Source organism: Nematostella vectensis, chromosome 7 (genome assembly GCF_932526225.1).
Source record: "Nematostella vectensis chromosome 7, jaNemVect1.1, whole genome shotgun sequence".
Lineage (NCBI taxonomy): Eukaryota > Metazoa > Cnidaria > Anthozoa > Actiniaria > Edwardsiidae > Nematostella > Nematostella vectensis.
In genome coordinates, this window is record NC_064040.1 from 6,960,982 (window position 1) to 6,972,649 (window position 11,668).

General features: G+C 44.0%; 1 protein-coding gene across 1 annotated transcript; it reads left to right on the forward strand.

Moving 5' to 3' along the window:
• Positions 1-2,794: 2,794 nt before the first annotated feature.
• On the forward strand, positions 2,795-11,105 carry LOC116604030. The gene is made up of 11 exons (XM_032365787.2): positions 2,795-3,303; positions 3,500-4,303; positions 4,789-5,023; positions 5,550-5,725; positions 6,052-6,279; positions 6,778-6,986; positions 7,407-7,621; positions 8,348-8,643; positions 9,272-9,680; positions 10,030-10,173; positions 10,246-11,105. Exons 1-11 carry the CDS (start codon positions 3,142-3,144, stop codon positions 10,851-10,853), a joined length of 3,486 nt encoding a protein of 1,161 aa, XP_032221678.2. The 5' UTR covers positions 2,795-3,141; the 3' UTR covers positions 10,854-11,105.
• The last annotated feature ends 563 nt before the right edge of the window (positions 11,106-11,668 follow it).

Consider the following 11,668-nt stretch of genomic DNA (forward strand, 5'->3'; position numbering starts at 1 on the left):
GCGTAGATAAATAATTAGCAATCATTATTATACGACGGGACTGGGGCCTTTCATAGAAACGAGAGAGACCCGCGCCGCGCCCCCAGCCCGCTTTCCATGGCCTGGCGGCGTCCGGGTAAAAAAAAAATTGCAATTGCCAATCTACGTCGGGCGGGGTCCGGGTAGAAAGGGTCGGGCAGGGGCTTTCATAGAAATGGGGATAAGCCGCGCCCCGCCGCCCCTCCCAGCCCGTTCTCCGTTGTTTTTTGTATGCCCTAGGGCATGCCCAATGCCTGGGGTATACCGTCTGGGGTCCTCGTGGGAGAGGAGTGTGTTATAGGGGTCGCTTAAAGCGTTTGCTTAAAGCGCCTCGCTAGGGGATGGCTGGCCCCCTTTGTGTGGTAACATGTGGGAACCTTGCAATTAGACCCTCGTCTGTAGTATACCGAGCGTTGGATTGGACCGCCACCCTACGGAGCGCTGAATGACCGTTTTTCGGCCGTAAATTCAAAGCCGCTGGCGTGGCGTTTAAACCTGAACTTTACTCGAACACCTCGCTCCCGAACTCCTCGCGAATTACTCGCAGTCTCTTTTTCATCTTTTCGCGTGTCTCCAGGGACTTTCTCGGGGGCCCTTTCTTGCTTTTTTTCTCACGCGATGCGAGGCCGTGTCGAGCTCTGATAGCGGCCTTGAGCGCGTTGTATCTCTCTCGTTCCCGAAGTATTAGCTGAAACTCTTCGTCTGAGATATGCCCGTCTTGTAGAGCCTTAGAGACTAGCTCGCTGATCGAGTTTTTCTTACTCTCCGCTAAAACCATCGTGTCTTCGTGTTAAGCCACCTTGCTCGTAAGACCCCTAGAGACTATCCCTGCGCCTACGCCCACGACACCGACCAGCCCAGCGACCCCTGCCAGTGGACCGCCGATCAGAGAACCCCTATCCCACTCAAAGAGACCCCTACCCCGGCGCTGGAAAGCGCCCCTGCAGCGATGCCGGATGCCACAGAAACAGCATGGGTAACGGTGCGCTTATACTTTTTCCGCACCTGTCGATGATGCGTTATCTCCGCCTGAGTGTCACATATTTCGGAAGCTTTGCACGTCGCCGCCGCTGTGCGTACGGGAAGCGAGGGGTATATGGCACCGTATATGATAACGTCGCTGTTTGCCATGTCTGTTACGTCGGAGCTAGGTTAGCTCTAATACAAGGCGAACAGGCTTGCTCTTAAAGTCCACCCGTCTACCGCAGTCATCCCTGATCCATATTTGGATACTCGAGACAAACTCAGAGGAAGATGCTGCGACACAAACGGGGATGTCGGGTCCATAGACGACTTTCTCGTGCGGTCTCCCGCGGGTTTCTAGGCAAGCGAGAACGTTTGAAGGCTCGCCTAAGGAGAGGCATTGCGTGCGATCTACGATATCGCAGCAGATGTAGAGGGCCTCTATTTTCGGCAAAGCCACCTTAAGTGGGGCCCCCCAAGGGAAGTGCGAGGCCCCGCTCCCCCAACTGATTGTCTTTAGCCTCTAGGCCAAACAGTGCGCAAAGCTCGGCATTCAGGAACGCAACGCCACTGGGCATAAGCCCGATCTTCTCGGTGAGGGGATCCAGCTTCGCGGTCAGAATCTTGCTTTCAGCGCGGTTGATCGTTTCCACGATGGACTCGGCCGTGTGGTGCCCGGCTGGCAGAGTAGCGATGGGCGGGAGGGGGGCTATAGTCGTTATCTGATGCTCCCGCTCGAGATTATACCAACTGTTAAACAGCGAGCACTGCCGGAGCGCCACGAAGCGTGGGCGCCTTATCGGCCGCTCGAAGTAGAGCGTCTGTTCGCCTTTGGTGAGCACAGTATGTAGGACCACCATTGTATTGTATTCTGAGAGCCGTATTTTAAAATAAGAAAGTAGCCACTAACATCCTTGACCGACGCCGTTGTACGCTTGACCGCGCTGGGAAGGAGCACAGGTAGCCAAGTCAATGGTTGCTTGTTCGTAGCTCGGAACTCGGCTGATCTGAGAGGGGACGAGTAAAGCGTTTTTTGTAGAATGTTGTCAATAAAATTAAGGCATGTTCTAAGTTTTAAGGCAATTTTATTGACAACATTCTACAAAAAACGCTTTACTCGTCCCCTCTCAGATCAGCCGAGTTCCGAGCTACGAACAAGCAACCATTGCCTGGGCTACCTGTGGCCGGATAGCCGACCATGATGTACTTTAATTTATTTTTTTTTTTTGTCTCGTAATGGGAAAGCTCTTCATACGTACGGATACTTTGTTTTGAGGTCCTAAAAACAGTGTTTTTTTTTTAGCTAACTTCAGCCTGCTTAGCAAGCGTTTCTGTCGCGCGGCCATATTCCTAGTCCAGACCTGGGACTCTCTTTGCGCTCGACATTCTGGCTCGCGTGAAAGAGGGTCCAGTATTTATTGCATGCGCATGCGCGAACATGTACCAATCAGCGATCTTCACGGCAAAAGTTGAAATACGAGCGGGCGCAATAACGGACGTGCCTAAGGAGAGTCGATTCCCGCTAGACCTTGTCGAGTGCAGAGCTCCGAAAATCGATCATCGCTAAGATGAAAAGAATGTTTTGTACATGTGAAGGAATATCAGCGAACTGCTTGGAATTTGTTTTCTATAAAAACGCGATAAAATGTGATTGAAAATCACATTCCAAAAAAGCGCGCGCTCGCTTGAAATGGCGCTATTGCCTAAAGCGCGCGCGTGAAAATAACGAAAACAGAAAAGCTCTTTGATTGATATATTTTTCAGACTCTTATTATCATCTGTCCTGATCTCAGAAAAGTTTGATAATTAAGTATTTATCCAAGACCAAAATCAGCGTATTATTTCTGAAATAAACCCTCGCTCGTCCCTTTCGCAGCCATCTTGAACTAAGCTACCAGGCCACACCGCATATATGCGGTGTATTTTCGCGCATGCGCATGCAATAAATACTGGACCCTCTTTCACGCGAGCCAGAATGTCGAGCGCAAAGAGAGTCCCAGGTCTGGACTACCATATTCCTCGCTCGCTCTCTATTCCTGCTGAAACTCCACAGGAACGCTTACTACACAGGCTAAGCTAACTTCAATTCTAGAATTCGGGAGCCCTGTGGTGTTATGAAGACGAGGCTGATCGACAAGGTCGTGTAGCGTTCTTGACAACATGGATAACGCAGACCTTGAAAAACTCGCCATCTCTCCGGGCAAATTAAGCCCAAAATTCCATGCAAACACCACAGAGTACCAGGTCACATTAGGCAGCGAGGTCGGACAACTTAAAGTCGATCCTCTAACAAGCGATTCCGGGGCCTCCTACGCGATTTCGGTAAGTTTAATATTCATACAAATCGATACTTGTTGCCCGCCAAAATGTCTTATTTGAAAGTGCATTCATTAGAAAGGGGACGTTTTAAATTATAAAACTTAATTTATACTAATTTATTTTTGTTGCATTTTTGTCTTAAAATTATCTAAAAAATACTTGAAAATGTTTACTAAATATTTTTTATTTGTTTTACCAGGGTTCTGGTGGAGGGAAGACAGTCTCACTTAAAGAAGGAGAAGTTACAACAATCAAGATAGAAGTGTCAGCCGAAGATGGCTCTACTATCAAGAATTATTGCATTTATGCAAACAGGCTATCAGCAAGCGATGCCTCCCTCTCCGAGTTGAAGCTCTCTTCTGGCCACCTGAGCCCTGAATTCACCCCAGCAAACACTACCTACACTGTCTCCGTGTCAAGACACTCATCATCTATTGTGATAACACCAGTTGCTGCTGACAAAAAGACCTTGGTAAAGTTAAATGGATCTGCAGAAAAGGTTAAAGACGCTATTGATCTCAATTATGGAGAAACACTGATTGAACTAGAGGTGACTTCACCCGATCAGAGCACAACAAAAGTCTATTCAATAATTATCTGCGGTCAACAACTATTAAGATCAGTTGCATTTGAAGATGCTAAGGCTGCCCTTCGGTTTCAATGTCCTGTTTGTCTTGGTGTGTTATACCGGCCAAAATCCATAGCCGGAAGTCCGTCCAAAACTGTCTATTGCAAACCTTGTATAGATGAGTTAACACGCACATCCAAGCAAGACCCTTTGGGCGACACCCAGTTATCTGGGGAATGGCGTGTGGATGAACATGTCATTGAAAAAGAGATGGCCTCACAGCTTGTTAGCTGTTGTTATCGGTACTGGGGATGTCCTGAGAAGGTCAAGCTGTGTGATGTTGGCAGGCATGCCAGTCAGTGTGAGCACAGACCTGTCATTGTAGAGAAATCAGGGGAACTTGTAGCTGCAAAGGATCTTGAAGCAAAGAGTAAGGTAATTGATCTAAATACCTCTATAACTTTTCAGTTGTCCCACTTTTCATTGTAATAAAAGCAGCGAAGCAACATTCTGATGCCAGGTTTGACAAAAAACGGCTCTCCTTTAGTGCAAGAATTTTTTGCAGACGTTTTTAGGCAGGCGTCGTTTGCTCCCCCCCCCCCCCCCACACACACACACACAAACTGGGACACATTATTCAAAATTATTCAATTAAGTCTATTCAATTATCATCTGCTATCAACAACTACCTTATTAAGATCAGCTGCCTTTATTAGAAGCACCTTTGAAGGCATGCCATATTGGGACCTTGAATGCATCAGCTACCCCTACTATGAAGTAAAATCAATTTTTAGTATAAGCTTTTTTGGCAATGGATTGTTAAGTTGTGCCCTCTCTGTTTCCCACCTATGTCTGTTTCAGAATTGTCTTGTGTCAAGGTGAAACTTGATGACGAATAAAGTGACAATTTTTATCAATAGGATTGTTGTTCTGCATGTCCTGATTGTGCAAGACCTGTGCGATCTAGCGACCTTGACACTCACAAGTCACATATGTGCACCAGTAAAGCCACAAGTACCTCTGTCCAGCATAAACTGGAGGTGCGGCCATGGGAGAAAAAGCTACTTCAGGAGACAAGTGAAAAGTCATCTGATAACCTTGTAAAGACAGCAGGAGAGATGGTGAAGAACTACTTTGAGAGTCGTCCTAAGTATGGTATGTAGTACCTTCTACCATTGCCATAATGGAACAACAGAGTGAGGCTCCAAAGTTAGTAAGTTCCCACTGAGGTCACTGACAAGGGAAGGGGGGGGGGGGGGGGTAGTTTGCTGGTAGGAGCACCAAATAATATTTTTTGTTTAAAAATCATTTATTATTAAATTATTGAAGTACAGAACAATTACTAGTATCAGTATTCCTGATACAGACAACATTGACATGTATAACCTATATAACCTGACTATCTGCTAAAAAATACCAAATATACAATAGATAAATTTATCGTGACGGTACCTGTCGATCATGCATTTAGCATCAAACACATGATTTTGCCAAACAATCACCATTCTTATCATATGAGCTGTCTCCCCCTCACCAACATCCTGCATTTGATTTCTGAAGCCAAAATTCTAGTTCAAAGATGGTAATAAGAATATAAATATGATATATTGCCCCCAACACCTTCCAGGTATGTGTCATGAAGTGCACCCTTTGATTGTCCATCCTATTTGTTATTTGTTAGGTTGTGCTGGCCAGTACACAGGAGAGGTCTCACCTCTGCAATATCTGAACACAGCAGCAGAATGGTATGCCACATCCATCAAGATCTCTCCAAAGAATGCTCTACTACATTTCAGACTGGCACAAGTTCTAGAAGAACAACATTATGCAGGAGATCTTTATGGTCTCAAGCCACCGGTAAAGATACATTAAAACAGCCTCCTCCTTGTTTCTCAAAGTAAATCAGGGCAGGAGAGCCTGTAAAAGTCCACCTCTTATTAAATGAATTAGATTTTGGATTAACTGGACTTGTTGTTGTCATATATTATGCCTTAGTCTTTTTGTGAGACACATTTAGCTGAGTTCTACTGCATTAATATTTTTATTAGGTGTCAGTAACTATTAAATTTAGAATAAATTTTGCAGCCTGCAATACTGCTGCAAAGTCAGTCTCTTCTCCCTTCCCTTTAGCTTGTTACAAGGCTACCTGCTGTAAGGTGATAAGCATTTATTTTTTTAAATAGAAAAACACAGAGAGTGAGTTTGACTTTAATCTGAAGTCCAAGGAGAGCTCTAAAGAAGATGACATCCAGGCAATCTGTGAGATGCGTGGAGCAGGAAGAAACGCCCCCCTTTCACTGCAACTAAAGGCCATTGATGAGGAATACCACTACTTGTTAGACCAGGGCAAGTCCGACAGGGCAGAGTATGTACAGCAGTTGTATGCCTTCAAGTCAAAGCAAGCACTGCAGGTATACAATAATGTTTGAAACATAAATTACCATCAAAAGCCAACTTATGGTTACAACTCAAGAAACCAATGTTAGTCCTTTCACCCTAACCCCCAAAATAGCAACCTAGCTAGGAATATGGTATGTACTCGAAGCCCAAAGTAGAGCCAGAGGGTCTGTAAAAGATGTGGGAGATGTGTCTCTGGCATTGCAATGCATTAAAATGCAAGCAAAGAAAGAAATCAAGGCAGCAGGAAAGAAAAATGGACACTTTTGACCACCTCCTCTCCATGCCCACCTTTTCCCCCACTCTCCCACCTACTGTAGCAGTCCACCCTACCCATATCACTCTTGCAATTATGTGATTCAATGGCATCACAAAACGTCTAAACCAAGGGAGAAGGCAGTGTTTGATGGTGATGCTAGACGTACCCCTTTTTGGGTTTATCATTATTTTATAATCTCTTTCCCTTGCTCCCCCATGCCTGTTTAATGGACTTTGTTCTAAATATGTCCCAGGCAAACAAGACTGCCCAGCAAGCGGGCAATGAAGAAGAACCACTCGGCAAAGCATATTTCAAGTATCTTGATGCTCTGTCCTGTGGTGCAGATAACTATTTGTACAGCCTTCATGTTGGACGCATGCTTCTACTGCAAGGCAAACCAGATGAAGCTGTTAGTAGGCTACAAGTAGCTGTTGGCTTGAAGCCAAATAATGTTGAGTGCAGGTTGGCGAAATGGCTTTTGTTACTTTTGATTGAACTACTAAAATATTAGTATATTGTACCTGTCACTACCATATAATTTCTAGTCATTGTTATATGTTTTTCTTAAAAGTGTAATTAATTAACTTCTCAATATCATGCTTCACCATCTCTTTAAAGCCTGAAAAGTGCAAATTTTTTCCTTCACTTCTAGCGCAGCTAATATATCTCACTTTCAAATTGTTAGTATATTTTGTTGTTCATTTTTTAGCTAGTTATAACTTTGATAGAATTGGTGATGGTTTGTCTTTAAGGAATGGTAATGGTAATAGTCCCATAATGAATATGGAATGAGAAGCTAACTGTAGTGCAAGATGGCTTTGAAAGTCAGGGTTTCTACTGTACCTATTCAATTATCCAACCAATTTTATTTCATGTGCATAGATATTACCTTGGATTAGGTTTAGCACTACAAAAGGGTGGGGCTGGCAAAAGACAAACAGAAGCTGTAGGATACCTCTCAGAAGGGTTAGAGAGTTTGCTGATGAACATCACACAGGATAACAAACAGGACGAGGAACCACATTTAGCGTCTGATGAACTGCTTAACATCAACAACATGCAATGCCTTCAGGGACTGTTGACACTTGCTGGCTTGGGTAAGTAAATTCAGGAGTGTATGGTGTATAGATATTGGAACAAAGAATATAGACTGTGCCAGATAGTAAGCGCAAGTAGAGGGTATGGTTTGATATTATACAAGGGCAATGATAAGAAGGTGTGTTAGTGAATAAAGGAGGTATCAGCAAATTAGCCTATAGGTAGGCTTTTAAGGATTGTTTTGGGTGGTTGATATAGAAGGAAAAGCCATGATTGTGAATAGAGAAAGTAACATATAATCTTATAATGTAGGTGTCCAGGAAATTTTGATGGGAAGTGAGAAAGCATCCATTTTCGTCGCTGGTTTTAGGAAGCCATTGCACATTGTCTTTTTGGTTTTATTGATTTAATAAAAGTAGCAGTTGTTCTAAGATTACTGTGTTACCTTTTAAGCACCTAAGCACATATGCAACTTGATTACTTCAATAACATTAAACTGTACCTCCTTTAAGCCATGGCCAGCATCGTTTTTTGCCAATTGTTATTTTACTCTATGTGTACGATAGGGCTCTTAGATAAAAGCCCTACAGTATTCAATTGTGCTATATGTGTACTGTAGGGCTCTTAGATAAAAGCCCTACAGTATTCAGTTGTGCTATATGTGTACTGTAGGGCTCTTAGATAAAAGCCATACAGTATTCAATTGTGCTATATGTGTACTGTAGGGCTCTTAGATAAAAGCCATACAGTATTCAATTGTGCTATATGGTTATCTCTCTGTGCAGTCCAAATGCTGACACCCGCAACACCTGGGTTGATGTCGGTATCCAGCACCTATCATGCGGCTGCGCTGCTCTCCATGCATGTCCTTAGCAACCTGGTTGCCAGGGGAGAGACATACCATGAAGCGGAATGGATACTGTTCCAAGCTCACTCTAGTTTGATCCAGCTCTTATTGGAGGAGGAGAATAACAATTCTGAGGAGAAAGCTGCAATTGCGCGCAAGTGTGACAACTTGTCAGCCCTGATTAGGAACTCTACTATACCTCCTGGGCGGCAGTTGCTGGAATTACAAGAAAAGGTATTTTTGGTGTTATACTATAAGAATGGAATGCCAAGGCCTTATAAGGACCCACAGGTTACGTACTGTAAGTTAAGTTGCCTTCTATGTAGCTGCCCACTGAGCACCCACTCCATAGAGGCTATATGTGAAGATGATTGATTAATTTCCCTAACCCTAAGAACCGCAACTGTAACCCTCTCCTTAAGTTCACTTGAATGATGTTAAAAGAATGATGAGAGAAGGTTAAAGGCGTTTTACCGGGTCAGGGAAGATACTTAGCATAAAAGAGCTGTTTATTGCTATGTAATGGTCTATTGTCAATACTAGGTTATTGTGTATGTTGCATACCTTAGAATGCCTTCAAAGATCATGAATCTTAATGCATGTGAAGAATGATTAATGGTGTACATACTGCCCCTAGTCTAGGCTACGACTCTAGACTAAAAATCATCAACGCCTAAGAGATCAAGGAAGAATCAGCTAATCATTTTTGAATCAGACATGCCAGCATTTAATTATAGTTAGTTATCTGCCTATTGTGTAATCAGACATTCCAGCGGTTAATTAAAGTCAGTTATCTGCCTATTGTGTAATCAGACATTCCAGCGGTTAATTATAGTTAGTTATTTCCCTTTTGTTGAATCAGACATGCCAGCAGGCTGTGTTGCTCCAGCCATCAAACAACAGATCCTTGTATCTCTTGGGAGACGCCCAGCTGAGATCATATGACAACGACCCAGCTTCAGATAATGGCAAAAGTCTCCTTAATGAGGCCGAGCAAAGCTTTAGGATTAGCATTGAGTTAGAAGGCAAGCCTTCGGGCGGAAAAACATTGCCAGAAACAATTGCTAACCAGAGGTGGTATAAAGAGAAGCAGGCCAAAAAGGAAGCAGAGAAGAAATCAGGAGAGGGCACCCCCCAGAAAACTGCAGCATTACCAAGTAAACCAGGGGGAGTTGCAGCTAGGGGTGCACCTGCAGGGAGGGGTGCAGCTACCAGAGGGGCCCCCGCTAGAGGCGGGGTAGCCACTAGAGGCCGTGGTGCAGCAACTGGGGGTAAGTGGAGTTTTCAGTCAGTTTGAAATAAAGAAATACGGGCTGGGCACTGCAGTGCTGAAGTGACATTAATGGCCCCATCATTTACCTTATTATAGGCACAGATAATTCACGCGTATTTGAAAGAAATGCGTTAATTTAACTAGCGTTTGAGAAGCTTTTAGAATATCTTAGGGACGTTGGGCGTTAATTTGGGCGATCTTGATTAACACTGAATAACAAGTTTTAAGCACTTGATCCTATCTTATCAATGAGAACATGTCGCGTTCTATATCAGCATCAATTCAGCATTAATTAATCTTAGCGTTGATTTCCTATAATAAGGTAGTCAACAAACCTTTTTTACTAGCTCGTGGAGGTGCCGTTTCTCCAAGCAAGACTCCTGCCGCACGAGGCAAACCCTCCCCTGCTAGAGGTGGGCCTTCTCCTGCTAGGGGTGTGGCCACTAGAGGGGCTGCGAAGACTGCAAGTCCAGCTGCAGCAAAGACTTCAGGTAAGAAACTGTGCCTGATTGCCAGAAAGTAGATTAGCCAAAATGTTTTTCACACGTACTTGCTCTTTGTAGGGCCGCCTGCGAAGTCAGCTTCTAATCACAAGTGCTCCCCAGCCAAACCGTCAACACCAGCAAGTAAGGATGCCGCTGCTAAACCACCAACAAGCCCAGCGCCCAAACCTGAAGACGAGGCAACTGGTCCCCCAAACAAACCCTCTTACCAAGCACGTCTAGGACTCGCAAGGGTGCTTGTTCGAAAGGGTGGAGAACTCACAGAGGCTGAAAAACTATATGAAGAAGTGCTGAGCATGGCGCCAGAAGTGCATGATGCTTACATCGAGTTAGCGGACTCCCTAGTCAAGACAGACCCAATGAAAGCAGTGGATATCTACAGTAGGTACCCCTTCAAGGAGCCGCTAACCTTTGACGACGCATACATCCATGGTGAAATAGTGCGACTGGTGATGAAGCAAGAGAAGTATGACGACCCTCGGCTGGGCCCGAGCCTCATATCGCTTGGTAAGGTTATGGGGCTGACAGTGATTGAGAAGTATGTGGATACTCTTGACAAGACCTTCAAGTACAGTAAGCTGCTGTGCCAGGTTTACGCTGGGGTGCACGGCAAGGATGTGGACGACCCAGATCTTCATCAGTTCTTCAAGTTTAAGTGCTGGGTGTAATCTTTCAGAGACAAGGCTGCGGTAGTTCAAAGTTATGTCAGATGAAAATAGGGGGTGTAATCTCTCAAGAGTGCGGTAGTTTAATGTTATGTCAGATAAAAGAAGGAGGTCATGTGTATTAAGGTTTACAAGTTCTGGGTGTAATCTTTCAGGATATGAGTGTGCATGATTGGTGAAAAAGAGGCTAAAGGGTTTGTGTAAGACGTGACGATATACTGTAAATAGAACTTCCAATAAATACATGCTAGATTAGAGTGGACTATTGGATTGTGTTGAGAAAAAGGAATGCGTAAGGATATTTTGGTTGGTCAAGCTTGGATGTGTTACTAGGTACACTTGCTTTTTGACTTGAAGTAATTGGTCAAACTTCCGAAAGCAGGGAACATAACACACGGGAACGTTTATACTTCCGATAGAGGAATGTCAGTGCAGTCATTACTTTCGTTTGACATTTCCAATATTTTTCACACAAATAAAGATTGATAAACATGTTCATATAATTTAGCTTTTGCATAAGTCTGGTGCCGTCACAAACCTTATTACTAATATACAGTACCGCTTTTGAACATGTGGACATATGTTCGCTAAATTCGCGAACACAGTGTTCGCGAACAGACCGGGACAAATCGATCGGCATTCCTTTCTCAAACTAATTCTCATGTGTTTATTATATGTCTTTGTCAAATAAATGGCTTCCCAGTGTTCAAAAGTATTCGCTAGCAGTTTTCACACATTCGAGGAGTATCAAGAGATCGGCATTCCCTCCTCAAACTAATTCTCGTGTGTTTATTACATGTCTTTGTCAAATAAATGGC

What these genes read in the sequence shown, in the direction of transcription:
- LOC116604030 (XM_032365787.2), top strand. Translation starts at nt 3,142, where the DNA reads ATGGATAACGCAGACCTTGAAAAACTCGCCATCTCTCCGGGCAAATTA. An exon ending in TGAGAGTCGTCCTAAGTATG is followed by an intron (nt 5,024 to 5,549) that starts GTATGTAGTACC and finishes GTTATTTGTTAG; the next exon opens with GTTGTGCTGGCCAGTACACA. An exon ending in AGCTGCAGCAAAGACTTCAG is followed by an intron (nt 10,174 to 10,245) that starts GTAAGAAACTGT and finishes TGCTCTTTGTAG; the next exon opens with GGCCGCCTGCGAAGTCAGCT.